Here is a 14,870-nt window from a genome sequence, read left to right on the forward strand (position 1 = left end):
TCGTCTAGCTCCGACATCCTCTTCTCTCTCTTCCTCCTCCTCCTCCTCCAGCCTTTCTCATTCTCCATCTTCGTAATCTTCCTCCTCCTCCTCCATCTACATCCCGAGTTCCCTCACAGCAGTACAAAAGTTCCTCAGATATTGGCAATTTGGTCGTCGATTTACTCCAAGGTTCAGGACTCAGCCGTCGTGGGTCTGTGATGCTGGTGGGGACTTGTACCCATCTAAGCACCAGTCAAACGGTCCCGGTCCTAACAGACCCCAGTACCTAATGGGCCCCTACTTATCCTAACCATGAATTATGAAGTCATGACCTAACGGGTTCCTGTTCATATTAACTTGATTTATAATGGGACGTAATGTTAATGGTTAGGTTAGGTTAGTGTGATGACCGTCAGTATTGGGGTCAATTTAGAATGGTTCTGTGTGACCTACAACCCGAATGATTGGGTTTCAGAGACATTCGCACGACTCAATAACTGCGAATTTTTACATCTCTTTTGATAACAGAGAGTTACGTGGGTTCTTTTATCTCCAGTTAAAGAGAAAACGAAAGCAAACAAGCCTGTGAGACTCCTCCCCACCCCCGTCCCGGTCTATAGGATCTTACCCTGGTGATTGACGTCATCGTGTGAGACATCGCAGGAAATACCTGTTATTTTTTTAAGCGTTTCAGTGATTGGTGGTGTAGTGTGTGATATAACAGATGCTCCCTCGTCCCTCACCTGTGAGGCACGAGGGAGTCTTCGAATCTTGATGTGTGAGCGTGTGTGTAAATATAAATAATAAAACACTTTGTAAAATAAAAAAATAAAAGATGGAGGGGCGACAGGGAAATACACTATCAACCTACAGTTCAGGGAAAATAATGCCAATTTTTCGTGAACGATCCGTATTGTCCTTTATGAGGTTAAGGTTCTCCTAAACGCATCCACATATATATATATATATATATATATATATATATATATATATATATATATATATATATATATATATATATATATATATATATATATATATATATATATATATATATATATATATATATACGCACACACCTGTTTGCGTGTGTCGACATCAATCGTCGCATGAAAAGTTTCTCCCGTAATTTTGTTTCTTTTCATATTTCAGACCACAAATCCCCAAATTTGCGGTCTTAGTGCAGCTAAATCAAAATGAAAAATACGTGTCCACGAGAGGAAAAGAGTTAAAAAAAAAACATTGCTCCCACTTTTTACGCATCGGTTACCACAAACTCGCAGCGGCCTCAGCGGGTGTTGAGTCAAAATGAAAATACGATTCACTATGAAAATATAACTTTCCATAAACAACAACAACAACAGAAACTCGACATTACGAAATAGTTTGGAGACCTTTTCTTGAAGGAGTACACGGCTAAAGGTGACTGTCTGAGACCTGCAACCTTTAATTCTTACGAGGAGTCTCTCTCTCTCTCTCTCCCCGCAGTACAGCACCATCTGGTCAGCCTTCTTCTTTTACGACAGTCTTTCAACTCTCACATTCTCATCACTGCTTGTTCTTCTCCCCCAACACACGCCACCTGATGCTTGCAAGCATCGCAGTTTTTTCCAGGTTGTGCAGGTGTGGAGGCGTTGTAGGTGCGGAGGCGTTGCAGGTGTGGATGTGTTACAGGTGTGAATGTGGTGTGAATGTGTTGCAGGTGTGGAGGTGCTGCAGGTGTAGAGGTACTGCAGGTGTGGAGGTACTGCAGGTGTGTAGGTGCTGCAGGTGTGGAGTAGATGTGTTTTCTTCTACTCTTTATCCTGTTACGTAATGTATAGTATGTGAGGAGTTATGTAGGAGGAGAGGAGCAAGGGGGGAACGGAGGAGGGGGTAGAGGAGGAGGTGAAGAGAGACTAACGGATGAGAAAAAAGAGGAAGAAAAGCAAATCTATCTCTCTCTCTCTCTCTCTCTCTCTCTCTCTCTCTCTCTCTCTCTCTCTCTCTCTCAAAAAAGTGGTTCAGTAAGTTTGGAACTCTTATAATAGTGTTAAAGAGAAGACACACAAAAATAATAATTTGTATTGACTCTGGTAAGTGTTGAGAGAGTAAGGTCGGACTTCCATAAAAATGAAAGTCAAAGAATTTTTTTTTTTGGGGGGTGGGGGGAGAAAATCTAGTTCCAACACTCTCTTTCTCTATGTTTACGTCTCTTTCTCCTCTGTTCTATTTATTTTGTTTTGCTATCACTTCATTTAGTATATTTCTCTTTCTTTCAATTTCTGTTTGTCTGTTCCTTTCTCCTCCCCCTCTCTCTCTCTATCTATCTATGTTTTACCCCTTCCTTTCTTTCTCTCACTCACTTTAATCTCTTCCTTTCTTTAAATCTCCATCTTTCTCGTTCCCTTTTTTTTATTTTATATCTTTCACTTTCTGTTTCGATTTCCCTTTATCTTCACTCTTTCCTTTCCCTTCGTTCTCTCTTTTTCTCTCTGTCACTTTCGATTTATTTCTTCATCCCTTTACCCTTTCCCCTTTCTTCCTCTCTCTCTCTCTCTCTCTTACCCTTTTTATTTCTTCCTGTTTTCGTCCCTCCCTCACTCACTTTTTACTCTTTCTTTCGTTTTCCACTTTCTATTTAGTTATCTCTCTCTCTCTCTCTCTCCCTTTACATCTCTCTCTTTCCTCCCCTCCTCCACTACGTTTTCTTTCTCCTACTTTCGCTTTCCTTTCACCACCCATTTCTCTTTCTTCATCAATCTTTTCTCTCTCTCTCTCTCTCTCTCTCTCTCTCTCTCTCTCTCTCTCTCTCTCTCAGTAACTAAGGAAATATTGCCAATGTAAAGAAACATCATAATATCTCTAAGGGTTCCCTGGCGCGGGTGTTACATTTTTACGGCGTTCACAAACATGAAGTGATGTGGCTTTTAAAAGTGTGCCGAGCCTTTAAGACCAGCGGGCCTTCCTCATGATACCTCCCGGAAGAGTATGGTCGTATCTCTCTCTCTCTCTCTCTCTCTCTCTCTCTCTCTCTCTCTCTCTCTCTCTCTCTCCATTACCAGGACCTTGAGAGATATAAATCACCTCCAAACTTCAACACCGGAGTCAGGGAGTCATATTCCTCTCTCATTCCAACTACTTAAACAACCTTGTACTCGAGATCCAGAGCTGCATCAAGGACGAGCTGAAACCCCCCAGTACTCTTGATCAGAGATGTGTTATATTCCTTATCCTTGAACCTCATATGGAAGGAGAGTTTTACCGGGGATGTGTCAAGATCCTATTTCTCTAGTTGCATATACTGAGGCTAGACAGCTTGATTAGGGATGTGCCACAGCTTTAATTATTCGCTGGATGGAATATTTAAGGTGTGTGTGTGTGTGTGTGTGTGACAAGTGACTAAAGTAAACAGTATTCTACAACAAGTAAAACAACCCTAAGTACACCAACAATAACACAGTCTAAAAACAAATATGATTATACATTACTAATATGTAAATGGACTTGAGCTTAAAATAACCCTGATATAATTCACCCCCATAGAGCAGGTAAGTGAAATTGAGTTTGGAGAGCAATTTGCATATAAGAAGTTGGTGCACAAAAGTCATCTTATGGCTAATGGACTCTGTAATACCATCATGAGGGAGTGCGTATGGGGTGAAGTCCCTCAGCACCTTCACAAAGAAGACGAGTTCTCATTCACGTCACAGTCATCTTCAAGAGTTTTCAAGTGTGTTGCTAAAAACTCGCGAGAGATTTTTTACGACACTCTGGGGAATTTTTCCATCAAGTTTGTCACTCTTGTACAGCCTGGCAATCTTCTGGTGACGAGTGTGTGTGTGTGTGTGTGTGTGTGTGTGTGTGTGTGTGTGTGTGTGTGTGTGTGTGTGTGTGTGTGTGTGTGTGTGTGTGTGTGTGTGTGTGTTCTAGGGGAGGGGGGACTAGGAGGATGAGGGTTGAGGGAGGAAGCGAGAAGTGTGTGGATAAGGAGAGGTGAAGGTGAGGGAAGAAGTGAAGAGTGGGGAGAAGAGAGGTGTGAGGGAAAGGAACAGTTGAAGATGGGAGTAGAGTGGTGAGGGGAAGGAGGAGATGAGGGGAAGAAGGAAGTGAGGCGAAGATGGAGGCAAGAAAGCTTTTTTTTTTACAGATTTCATTAGTAACACGACCATTAAAATTATATATATATATATATATATATATATATATATATATATATATATATATATATATATATATATATATATATATATATATATATATATATATATATATATATATATATATATATATATATATATATATATATATATATATATATATATATATATATATATATATGTATTTCACGTAGATCCACAAGGAAAACGTGGATAAGATAAATCTTGATAAAATCACACGGGAAAAGGGAAACAACGGAGCACCTTAGCTTTCGTCTTTATTCAAGACATCTTCAGAGGCAACTCTCTGTCCATGTAATCCAGTTGCCTCTGAAGACGTCTTGAATAAAGAAGCTAACGTAATATATATATATATATATATATATATATATATATATATATATATATATATATATATATATATATATATATATATATTAACTTCTTCCTTAATAACTACGAAAAACAAGCGCGCAAAAATATGTTAAAATCACAATCGTGGTTTCAGACCACGGGATTTCGATCAAAGTTGAGTTTTTCGTAACTTTATTCAAAAGAGGAAAACTTGGGGAACTTGGTGCCAGTGTGTGAAGGTGTCAGGAGTTGATTCAGAAGTTAGGTAAGTTTGTGTGTCACTGGTGAGAGGTGTGGCGGGCGAGAGCTGTGAGTGGAGTTAGGTGTTGACTTTTTCTTTGAAGTTTATTATTATTATTATTATTATTATTATTATTATTATTATTATTATTATTATTATTATTATTATTATTATTATTATTATTATTATTATTATTATTATTATTATTATTATTATTATTATTATTATAGCTTCGTCTCTCACCCCCTCCTCTTCCATTATTCTTGATTATTCATGCCGCCTCCTTTTTCTTCCTCACTTAGACGGGAAGACTTTCGAGGTGTTGGATCTGACCAGCAGCGGCATCGAGTCAGTGGAGGAGGGGGCCTTCGACGGCTGCCAGGAGCGTCTTAATCTGCTGAGACTTACCACTAACCATCTCAAGGTCTTCCCCTTCAAGGATCTGCCTCTGTACCCTAGGCTCGAGGTATGGAGAGAGAGAGAGAGCATTTCTAACACATTCCTTAAGTCATCCAAATCATCAGCTTCTCCTCTCAGTATAATGTACCTTGGGTTCCTCTTTACCAATATGAGTTATTATTACTATGGGCGAATGTAACTAATAAGAAAATGTTATATATTTTTACTGTAACTTAAGAACACCCAATTTATTACTATTCCTGGGCTAAGACCATTTCTGTAAACATCCCATGAGGAAAATAAGTTATTGTCAAGAGGAGGAGGTTGTCATTAAAGATGGGTTTTGTGCATGTTTTATCTTATACAAGACCAGATAACACACAACTGTATTAATAAGCATAAAATATAAATGCAACACTCGCCAAGAATCATAAGCGATGATCTCCCCACACACACCTCGTTCCGTATTGTTCTCAGTTGTTAAGTATAGTTGATACATCTGAATCATTATTGAGTGTTTTGCTATAATATCTAGACATGTTTATCGCCCCAGAGACACACAAGGAAGACAATAATCAGCGTCTCTGAGAGATTGATTAATATGCTTGTGAAATTTTAAAATAAAATTAAATAAAATGCTAACGGTGAAATTAGAGTTCAAAATATTTCCGTATTACAAAAATATATGATAAAACGGAAGTGAAAAAGTTTATTTTAAATTTGTTTGATTTCGAGGACTGTGGTTTGTGATAGAATAAAAGAGAAAAAACTTTTCCATTAAATGGACTTACTTTCTTTTCGGTAAAAAATCGTAAACCGGCCTTTTTTTAGTTACATCGATAATGGCGCGACGTATCGACACTCAAAAATACCGGAGCTGAAATGTTTACAAGCCAAAATCTATGTATCTGACAACTTTGATTAAAAAATAGATTTAAAAAAGTTACCGAGAGAAAAGTTCTTTTTTTCCTCCTAAATCATAAATTAAAAGATCATTTATCTTTCCTATTCTGAGTGAAAAAACAACCTAGGAACTTTATCTTCATGGTAAACAGTTTCCTTGTAATTCAGTTTACAAATTAATAAATTACACTGGATTTTGATCAAGTGTTTCATTGTATTAACGAATTATCGGAGGTTCAGAGGTTGCTAGATGGTATTTTCTGAGCCCATGTATGCAGAGGCAACTTTAATAGTGTGTATATGTGTGTACAGGAGATGTACACATATAGACACACTATTAACGCTTCATACAAATAAAGGCTAAAAAACATCACACCTTTATATATATATATATATATATATATATATATATATATATATATATATATATATATATATATATATATATATATATATATATATATATATATATATATATATATATAGACAACCTTCTCGTGTGGTGCTCCTCCAAGTGTCACGGTGTGGAGTAATCGTCTCCCAGGTGAGGGGGTCGATTTGGCACTTTTTGGCTCTTTAGTTGCCCGCCAGCACTGCGTTTACTATTCGTTAGGTGACTGTAATGTAGCTGCTTTGGCAGTCTACTGTTGTCCATGCGGGTAACATGGCCAGTACAGCGTAGTTGCTCATGGAAAATGGTAGCCTCGATGCTTCTACAGTTGGTGTCAGCAAGAATACTGGTATTTGTTCTCTTGTCTTCCCAGCGAACTTGGAGGATAGAACGTGGACTAAGTTGGTGAAAGTTTTCAAGTGCCTTGGGGTGCCTCCTGAATGTGACCCATGTCGCACTGTCATATAGCAGGGTGGGCAGGACCACTGCTCGATATACGTGCAGCTTTGTGGATAATTTCAGCTCCCTACAGCTGAAGACACGATTTTCGGAGTCCGTGCAAGGCTTGAGATGCACATCTGATCCGATGCTGCATCTCTTCATCGATGTCTGCGGTGGTGGACAGGTGGGAGCCGAGATACCGAAAGTGGGCAACATTAGAGAGGGTAGTACCGTTAAGTTGGATGGATGGCGGAGGTGTGGCTGAAGGGGCAGGCTGAAAGAGAATCTGAGTCTTACGTACATTCATCTTAAGGCCGAACTGTGCATACTCATCTGCGTAGGTGTTCAGGATCTCCTGTAGGTCGCGTTCAGTGTGAGCGACAAGGGTGAGGTCGTCTGCATACTGAAGTTCAGTGATGAAAGCTGCCGACACCTTTGTTCTTGCCTGGAGTTGTCTTATGTTGAAAAGACCCTTCATCAAGTACCGGATGTCCACCCTGCCGGCTAAATTTGCTCTGGCACGTGTAAGGAAGGCAGCCAAGGAAATGGAAAAGAGAGTTGGTGCCAGTACACACTCTTGTTTAACCCCCGTTTGGATGGGAAGAACTCAGATTGGGTGCCATTGTGCCGGACACTGCCGTTCATGCCATCGTGGAGTTGCCCCACAATGGCCATGAATTTTGGTGGGCAGCCAAAACGGCTGAGGGTCCACCAGAGGGCTTCCCTGTTGACTGAGTCGAAGACCTTCGTTAGGTCGATGAAAGCCATGTACAGGTCACGACGCTGTTCTCTGCACTTTTCCTGTATCAGACGGGCAGCAAAGATCATGTCAGTGGTGCCACTTGATGGTCTAAAGCCACATTGAGATTCTGGGAGGAAGTTTTCCGCCTCAGGAAGAAGTCTGTTTAGGAGGACTGGGGGCGATAATATTGCCAGCTACGGACAGCATCGAAATCCCGCGGTAGTTGCCACAGTCTGACCACACACACACACACACACACACAGGAATTAAAGGTCAAGGAACACAAAAACAATATTTACGACGATAATTTGCACGACATTAATGAAACTTTGACCTCAGGTCAGCGTTGAGTGTCATGGGGGTCTTGTAAAAACCTTTCGGCAGAGAACATTCAATTTAGCGGTTCATAAGGACCAGAGCTCGATGGTCCGGTCTGCTAGTGTCTACGATAACCAATTTTAACTTATGACCACTGTTAGTGTTTAGCTTGTGTAGCTGTTTAAGTCTCAGTTACTGTTAACGTAAAGTAATTTTATTTTATGAGTCTTCCTAAGTATCTATGCAAGTACTGTTTTCGTGTTTGAGATTTGTAAGTGTCAAGGTTAAGCAGATTTCGCTTATTCATTTTGTAAATAACAAGTTTAAGTAACCTTTATATACTTCTTCATATGGTCAAGCTAAGAAACTACCACAGCCAATCTGTCATCAAGGAAAAACTGTTACACCTGTATTGAATAATTAATCAAAGGTAAGCTTGACTCCATATACCTGGATGAAAAAACCGAAATTCGGCAGACGTGATTCTAGACGGCTGCACTAGGGGGAAACTCCGTCCCTTCTCTAGCATTTTTATTCCCTATTAACTTAGCCAAAGAGGTCATATAATCCCTGCCCAATTACATTTCCCCATTCTGCCCTACCAGATGCCTCCTCTCTCACCACCTCTTTTCCCTAACACTGACGCCAATTCCCCCCACCTTATCTCCCCATCCGCTAGTCCCCAGACCTCATCTCCCCCATTCTTCCCTTCACCATCAGAAGCTTCTATCCCCATCCCCATCTCTAACATCAAATGGACCTTGAGTTGCCTGACGATAATTGCATCTGCAGAAGGCCCTCCCCCATCATCTACCTCCCATCCTATACACTATTCCTCCATCCATCCCGCCTTTAAGCCCCCCATCCTGTCCATCATGTCCCCCATCATGGACCTGTCTACACCCATCATTGACTAGTGTACCCTTTCAGACACTCGCCTTGGGGGGTAACGAGCTAGAGAGCCTTGAGGAGCTGGTGGGTCTACCTGAGCTGCCCCTCAAGGTCCTGTACCTGGGCAACAATCGCATTTCTGAGCTACACCCTGAAAACTTTCTCTCAGGTGAGTCAACACAAGACAACAACAATAATAATAATAATAATAATAATAATAATAATAATAATAATAATAATAATAATAATAATAATAATAATAATAATAATAATAATGTTTATATTAATAAAACATAAATGTAGTAGTAATAACAACAACAACAATAATAATAATAATAAAATAATTATTTATGACAATTAGAGAAATTAGGACAACAATAATATTAATGTTAATCATTATTTAATATATCGATGAGATAGTTGAGTGAGAATGAGTAGGGACCCGTCGAGGGAAGAACGGAATATCCGACGTCCTCCCTCGATGGCTCTCAATAACGTCTTCCTCTAGTCAGGGTTATCAAACTACTGCCCGCAATTGGTGGCCAGAGAGCCGCTTACTTAATGCTTAACTCTGCACTAAGTGATGTGACTTCCCGTGGACACACCTTATCACGTGCTCTGAACATGCTACCTCATAGCTAGTGGAAAGTTACAGGGGGTGATGGTTATACAAGTCTAATGTAATTAACCCAGTTATACTTTTGCCTATAAGACAGGGGCTAATACAACTATCTGACTCACTTACTCATTGACTCACTTTCACACTGACTCACTTACTCATTAATATATGCATTTATTCATTTTGTAACTCATGAGGCTAATGTATTCAGTAATTCTTATTTATTTAAAAAAATGACTAATTCACTTTAGCGCGTACTCATTCACTATCTTATTCAGTCACACACACATACTCACACGATAATTTACTCATCCACTCATACTTTTATTCATTAACACACTCACACTCTCACTCACACACCCCCTCGCCCACTCACTCACTCACTCACTCACTCACTCCATAAACTTCTAAGTCAAGCATAATAATTTCAATTCTGCGTTAACGACACCATAATTAATTAGCAGTATTTAATGAGCCAATTAGTAACACCTGTCTCAACCAAAGGTAAACCGGTTATTAGTAAGAAGTTCCTCAGTATGCTTTACAGATTAAATAATGTACCTTTGTTTATTAATCCACAAAATGACTGTTTAAAATGATAATTAATTATTATCAATGTATTTAACGAGCTAACGGTAATTATTTATATCTCTATTTAACAAGCAATTAATTACCTCTCTATTTAAACAACTAATTATCTTATGCTTCAGTTGTAAATAAAAAACAAAAATATTATTAAAACACTGTACCATAATTGATCTTTAATGTACTCGATGTGTTTTTTTTTTATCTGTCATTCAATAAAAAAAAAATACTGGGATTAAACTAACATCTTTTTGGTTATCGTATATTATTAAACATTTCACAATTATTGGCTGTGATAATTGATAGCCCAGGTACAATAGAAACGTCCCGAATATCGATGTGCCAATTACAGAGGGATTATACAAATGGGACCAGAAAAGACTTTGATTTAGTATCGAATTCTGAATTATTGACGTTACCCAAACACGAATCTGACAACAAGAACAACCAATACAGTTTCAAAATCAATTTAGGATCAATTAGAGAGGATTTGTCTTCTATACTATTTTAGTGAGTTTATTTAAGTAATCTAGAATTCAAGCTAAATTATTTATAAAAAAAATATATTGTATCAAAATCCGCGTAAAATTGTGTGCTGACGGTGTGTGTATGAAGGGATGGAGGTGATGTGTGTGTGTGTGTGTGTGTGTGTGTGTGTGTGTGTGTGTGTGTACTGTCTGAGATGAGAGGGTTAAAATATAGAGAGAGAGAGAGAGAGAGAGAGAGAGAGATTTTAACTTTGAGAAATTTTATGGATCTCTACTCTACACACCTCTGTCTGTCCATTCAGCCATTCATCTGTCAGTAGGTTTGTCTGGGAATCCATCCATAAAACTGTCTTTGCAGTTTACGAACATAATGAAGACTTCACGAATCATAAGTATTTTAACGAGAATGATTTCGATGGTCAGCGTTTGACCCAGTTTGACCTCAGCCCGACTATTAAATTTGACATAAACACTTTCAAAACAGTACAGTGGTTATAGAGAATACATAACAACTGGCCAATAAACGAACAGAACCTCCTTAACCTGAACCATTTATGATACGTCAAGTGAACACAAGATCTATAATGACTGTGATATTACTGCTGTGGCTCCGTGTATAATTAGCGTATTATATATTACCTATAATTAGTAATATGATTAACCTTCTAATTAATGTCGTGGTGGCGCTATACGGTATTCGGCACTCGGCATGTCTTCATCACCATCTCCAAGTAGCTCTACACTTCACAATCCAAACACAGATTAACACAATATGACTAACGTACACACACTACAACATTCCAACATCTTGGATTAACTTGTACTCTACCTAGTGCCACACTTGAGCATCCTGGAACTGAACTTGTACTCTATCTCCCCCTCCTACCACAGTGCCACATCTGAGCATCCTGGAACTGAACTTGTACTCTATCTCCCCCTCCTACCACAGTGCCACATCTGGGCATCCTGGAACTGAACGGGAATAACTTGACCAGCATCCCGCCAAAGGTTTTCATGCCTTTAGTGCAGTTGGAGTCACTCTATCTCTACAAGAACCATATCAAGGTGAGGGAAACTCTGTATCTCTATGGACAGGTGACCAGGAGAGGTACTATGCCTTTATGAACAGGTGAACAGAGAAGTACTATGTTTCTATGGACAGGTAAACAAGAGATGTATAATGCCTCTATAGACAGGTGAACAGATTAGGTCAGGTTAGACTCAGTTGGTCCAGTGGGAAAGTACTCCTGGTGCTGTGGATATTAAACAGGACCTGATATAGAGTGGTGGTGCGTGTTGCGTCACTACGGCATAAAGTTTACATACGTTAATGAGCCGCCGGTTATGCATAATTCTAGCTCATATTAGCATAACAGCGAGCGTAATTTTGTTTCCTAATGGTGGACTCGCTAAACTTTGTAAAAAAAAAAAAAATAAAACACCAGTAGGAATCGCTCACACAACTTTACGACAGTGAGTCAGGTATAGAACTGCTGTCGCATCTATGAAGAATGTTGTTATTTTGTTTTGGTTTACCTAGAAGCTATGAGGCCTAATGGTGTGAATACGTCAGGCGTCATCCGTGGGTCTGTGTGTGGGTTCATAAGGTCTGTGTGTTTTAGGTTTTGTCTACTGAGTTGTGAATTTTTTTACAAGTTTGTGAGTCCTTCTGTAGGTCTGTTTGAGGGTTCGTGGGGCAGGCTGTAGGTCTGCAGGTCAGTTGGTCCGTCTGCTGTTTGTGTTTTGTGTGTGGGGGGGTGGGGGGGAGTAAAAGCCTCGACCAGGTTAACTCCTCAGTAATGCCAGGCTTGAGGTCCATTGCTAAAATTTCCAGAGTCGGGCACACACATTTACGAGTGAGTCAGGGGGCCTTAGAAGGTTACAACTGCCGACAAATCTCCATAACTTCTGACCGTTCACAACAGTACAGTAAAATATAACTCTGGAAGACTATTTATCTCAGTTTCAACTACATTATTGTCAAGGTGGGAATAATACTTGGAAGAAATATAAAGTCAATTCTTAACATGATAAATATTACCAAGTTTTAACCTTAATAACATATCAGTTACCTTCTTCGTATCCACACGTACTGTACTCTACCTGTACTTCCACACGTACTGTACTCTACCTGTACTTCCACACGTACTGTACTCTACCTGTACTTCCACACGTACTGTACTCTACCTGTACTTCCACACGTACTGTACTCTACCTGTTTTACCACACGTACCGTACTCTACCTGTACTTCCACACGTACTGTACTCTACCTGTACTTCCACACGTACTGTACTCTACCTGTTCTACCACACGTACTGTACTCTACCTGTACTTTCTCAATAAAATTCGACAACATTTAATATGGAATTTTTGGGAGAGTCAGTTTTAGCGCCACGAATTAATGTTTACGAACGTAACACAACCTTTGAGACTACTGGTGTACTGACGTGTGTGGGTCTATGGGTCCTGTCTGTGGGTCTATGGGTCCTGTCTGTAGGTCTATGGGTCCTGTCTGTGGGTCTATGGGTAATGTCTGTAGGTCTATGGGTCCTGTCTGTAGGTATATGGGTCCTGTCTGTGGGTCTATCCATAGGTACTGTCTGTGGGTCTATGGGTCCTGTCTGTGGGTCTATGGGTCCTGTCTGTAGGTCTATGGGTCCTGTCTGTGGGTCTATCCATGGGTATCTGTAGTCTATGGGTCCTGTCTGTAGGTCTATGGCTGTCTGTGGGTCTATCCATGGGTACTGTCTGTGGGTCTATGGGTCCTGTCTGTGGGTCTATCTGTGGGTCCTGTCCGTTGGCGTCCACTAGGCCATCAGAGGACACAGTAACTCGTGTCAGTGACCAGATTTAAGCAAAGGACATACAGACATACAGACACGCGCGGAAGATTAACGTGTGCAGAGGCCACAGTAGAATTTAATTTCGGCTGTACATGAGTTACAAGCACCAATCAGTACAAAGTAATTTAAAGGCAATTAGCAATTAGTAATTCGATAGTAATTAGGGAGTGTGTGGGGGGTTGTTAAGTGGTTAAGTGTATGTGTACTGACGCTGTCCTCTGTTGTTAGATGGTGAAATGATGGTTCAGGTAATATAATTCTTCGTGTGTGTGTGTGTGTGTGTGTGTGTGTGTGTGTGTGTGTGTGTGTGTAAAGAGAGAGGCAGGGACGTGTACATAGAATTAAAGTGAAAAGCAATAAGAGGGAAATATACAAGCATTGAGGAACCAAGAGAAGAGAAAGAAAAAAAGAGAAATGAAGAGCGAAAGACGAAATGAATGACACAAATAAATGGATAAAACACACACACACACACACACACACACACACACACACACACACACAGGAGCAAAACCAAAGTAAAAAAATTATCCTCAACCCACTACAAAATCCCAACCTACTTTACCTACAGCAACACCTACAGAAAAAAAAATCCTGTTATCACAATACAAAGTGAACTCCCGCTACAGGAACCAACAAATGTAGAAACTCCTTTGTAATTGGAATTCTTAGCGGCAGCTCAATTAAAGCAGGAACCTGTTTAATTAAGTTGCCAATGGCCACCACGGTGCTTGGTATTCGGGGGTAGAATAGTGTATCCACCTGGAGTAGTGGGGCGGGGTTAATGAGTAAAGTTAGGGTGGTAGTGGTGGGGAGGGGGTAATGGTGGTGATGGTGGTAGGGAGAGGGTAATGACGGTAGTTGTGGTGGTGATGGTTGTAGGGAGGGGGTAATGGTGGTGATGGTAGTAGTGGTGGTGATTGTGGTGGGGAGGGGGTTATGGTGGTGATAGTGGTGGTGATGGTGGAGGTAAGGGGGTAATGGCGCTGATAATGGTGGCGACGATGGTGGTTGAGGTGGTGCTTGTGGCGTGAATTGTGGTGATGCTGGTAAAGGAGATCAATAATTGTGGTGTTTATATCGTGTATTTTGGTAACGGTGAAGTGGTCGTTAGTGTTATCGTTGAGATGTTGGTGATGTGTTGGTGATACTGTTGTCAATGTCAGTGGTAGTAATACTAGTATTCTCAAGGTAGATGTTGGGGGCAGTGTTTACGATAGTCAGTAGTAGTAGTAGTAGTAGTAGTAGTAGTAGACATATTAACAATGCCAATAATAGTATTAACAATAGTATCAATAATAGTATTAATAGTTTTATCAACAATATTCATTAGTGGTCCAAACAGTATTACCAATATCAGTATAGTAATCCTTGTGGTCCCAAGAGATGTGGTCCAGTGTGGTCCTGCCTCAGAAATCGTGCTGGATTACCCCGGGCGGTCGCATAACCTCGCATTTTTAGTAATTAAATTAATAATAGTTGTGTAACGAGGCCCAGCAGAAGGACGTCAGGCGCCATGCAGGAGCAGAAAGT

The 14,870-nt window shown here is 40.1% G+C and overlaps 1 protein-coding gene across 1 annotated transcript in view; it reads left to right on the forward strand.

Moving 5' to 3' along the window:
* Window positions 1–14,870, forward strand: part of LOC121860460 (oplophorus-luciferin 2-monooxygenase non-catalytic subunit-like) — a 39,132-nt gene that overhangs the window by 12,851 nt on the left and 11,411 nt on the right. The window contains exons 4-6 of the mRNA XM_042357616.1: window positions 5,019–5,182; window positions 8,841–8,970; window positions 11,443–11,558. Of these exons, the coding sequence (XP_042213550.1) occupies window positions 5,019–5,182; window positions 8,841–8,970; window positions 11,443–11,558 (410 nt within the window). The remainder of the gene's footprint in view (window positions 1–5,018; window positions 5,183–8,840; window positions 8,971–11,442; window positions 11,559–14,870) is intronic.

This window comes from Homarus americanus, unplaced genomic scaffold, assembly GCF_018991925.1.
Source record: "Homarus americanus isolate GMGI-L3 unplaced genomic scaffold, GMGI_Hamer_2.0 scaffold43152, whole genome shotgun sequence".
Lineage (NCBI taxonomy): Eukaryota > Metazoa > Arthropoda > Malacostraca > Decapoda > Nephropidae > Homarus > Homarus americanus.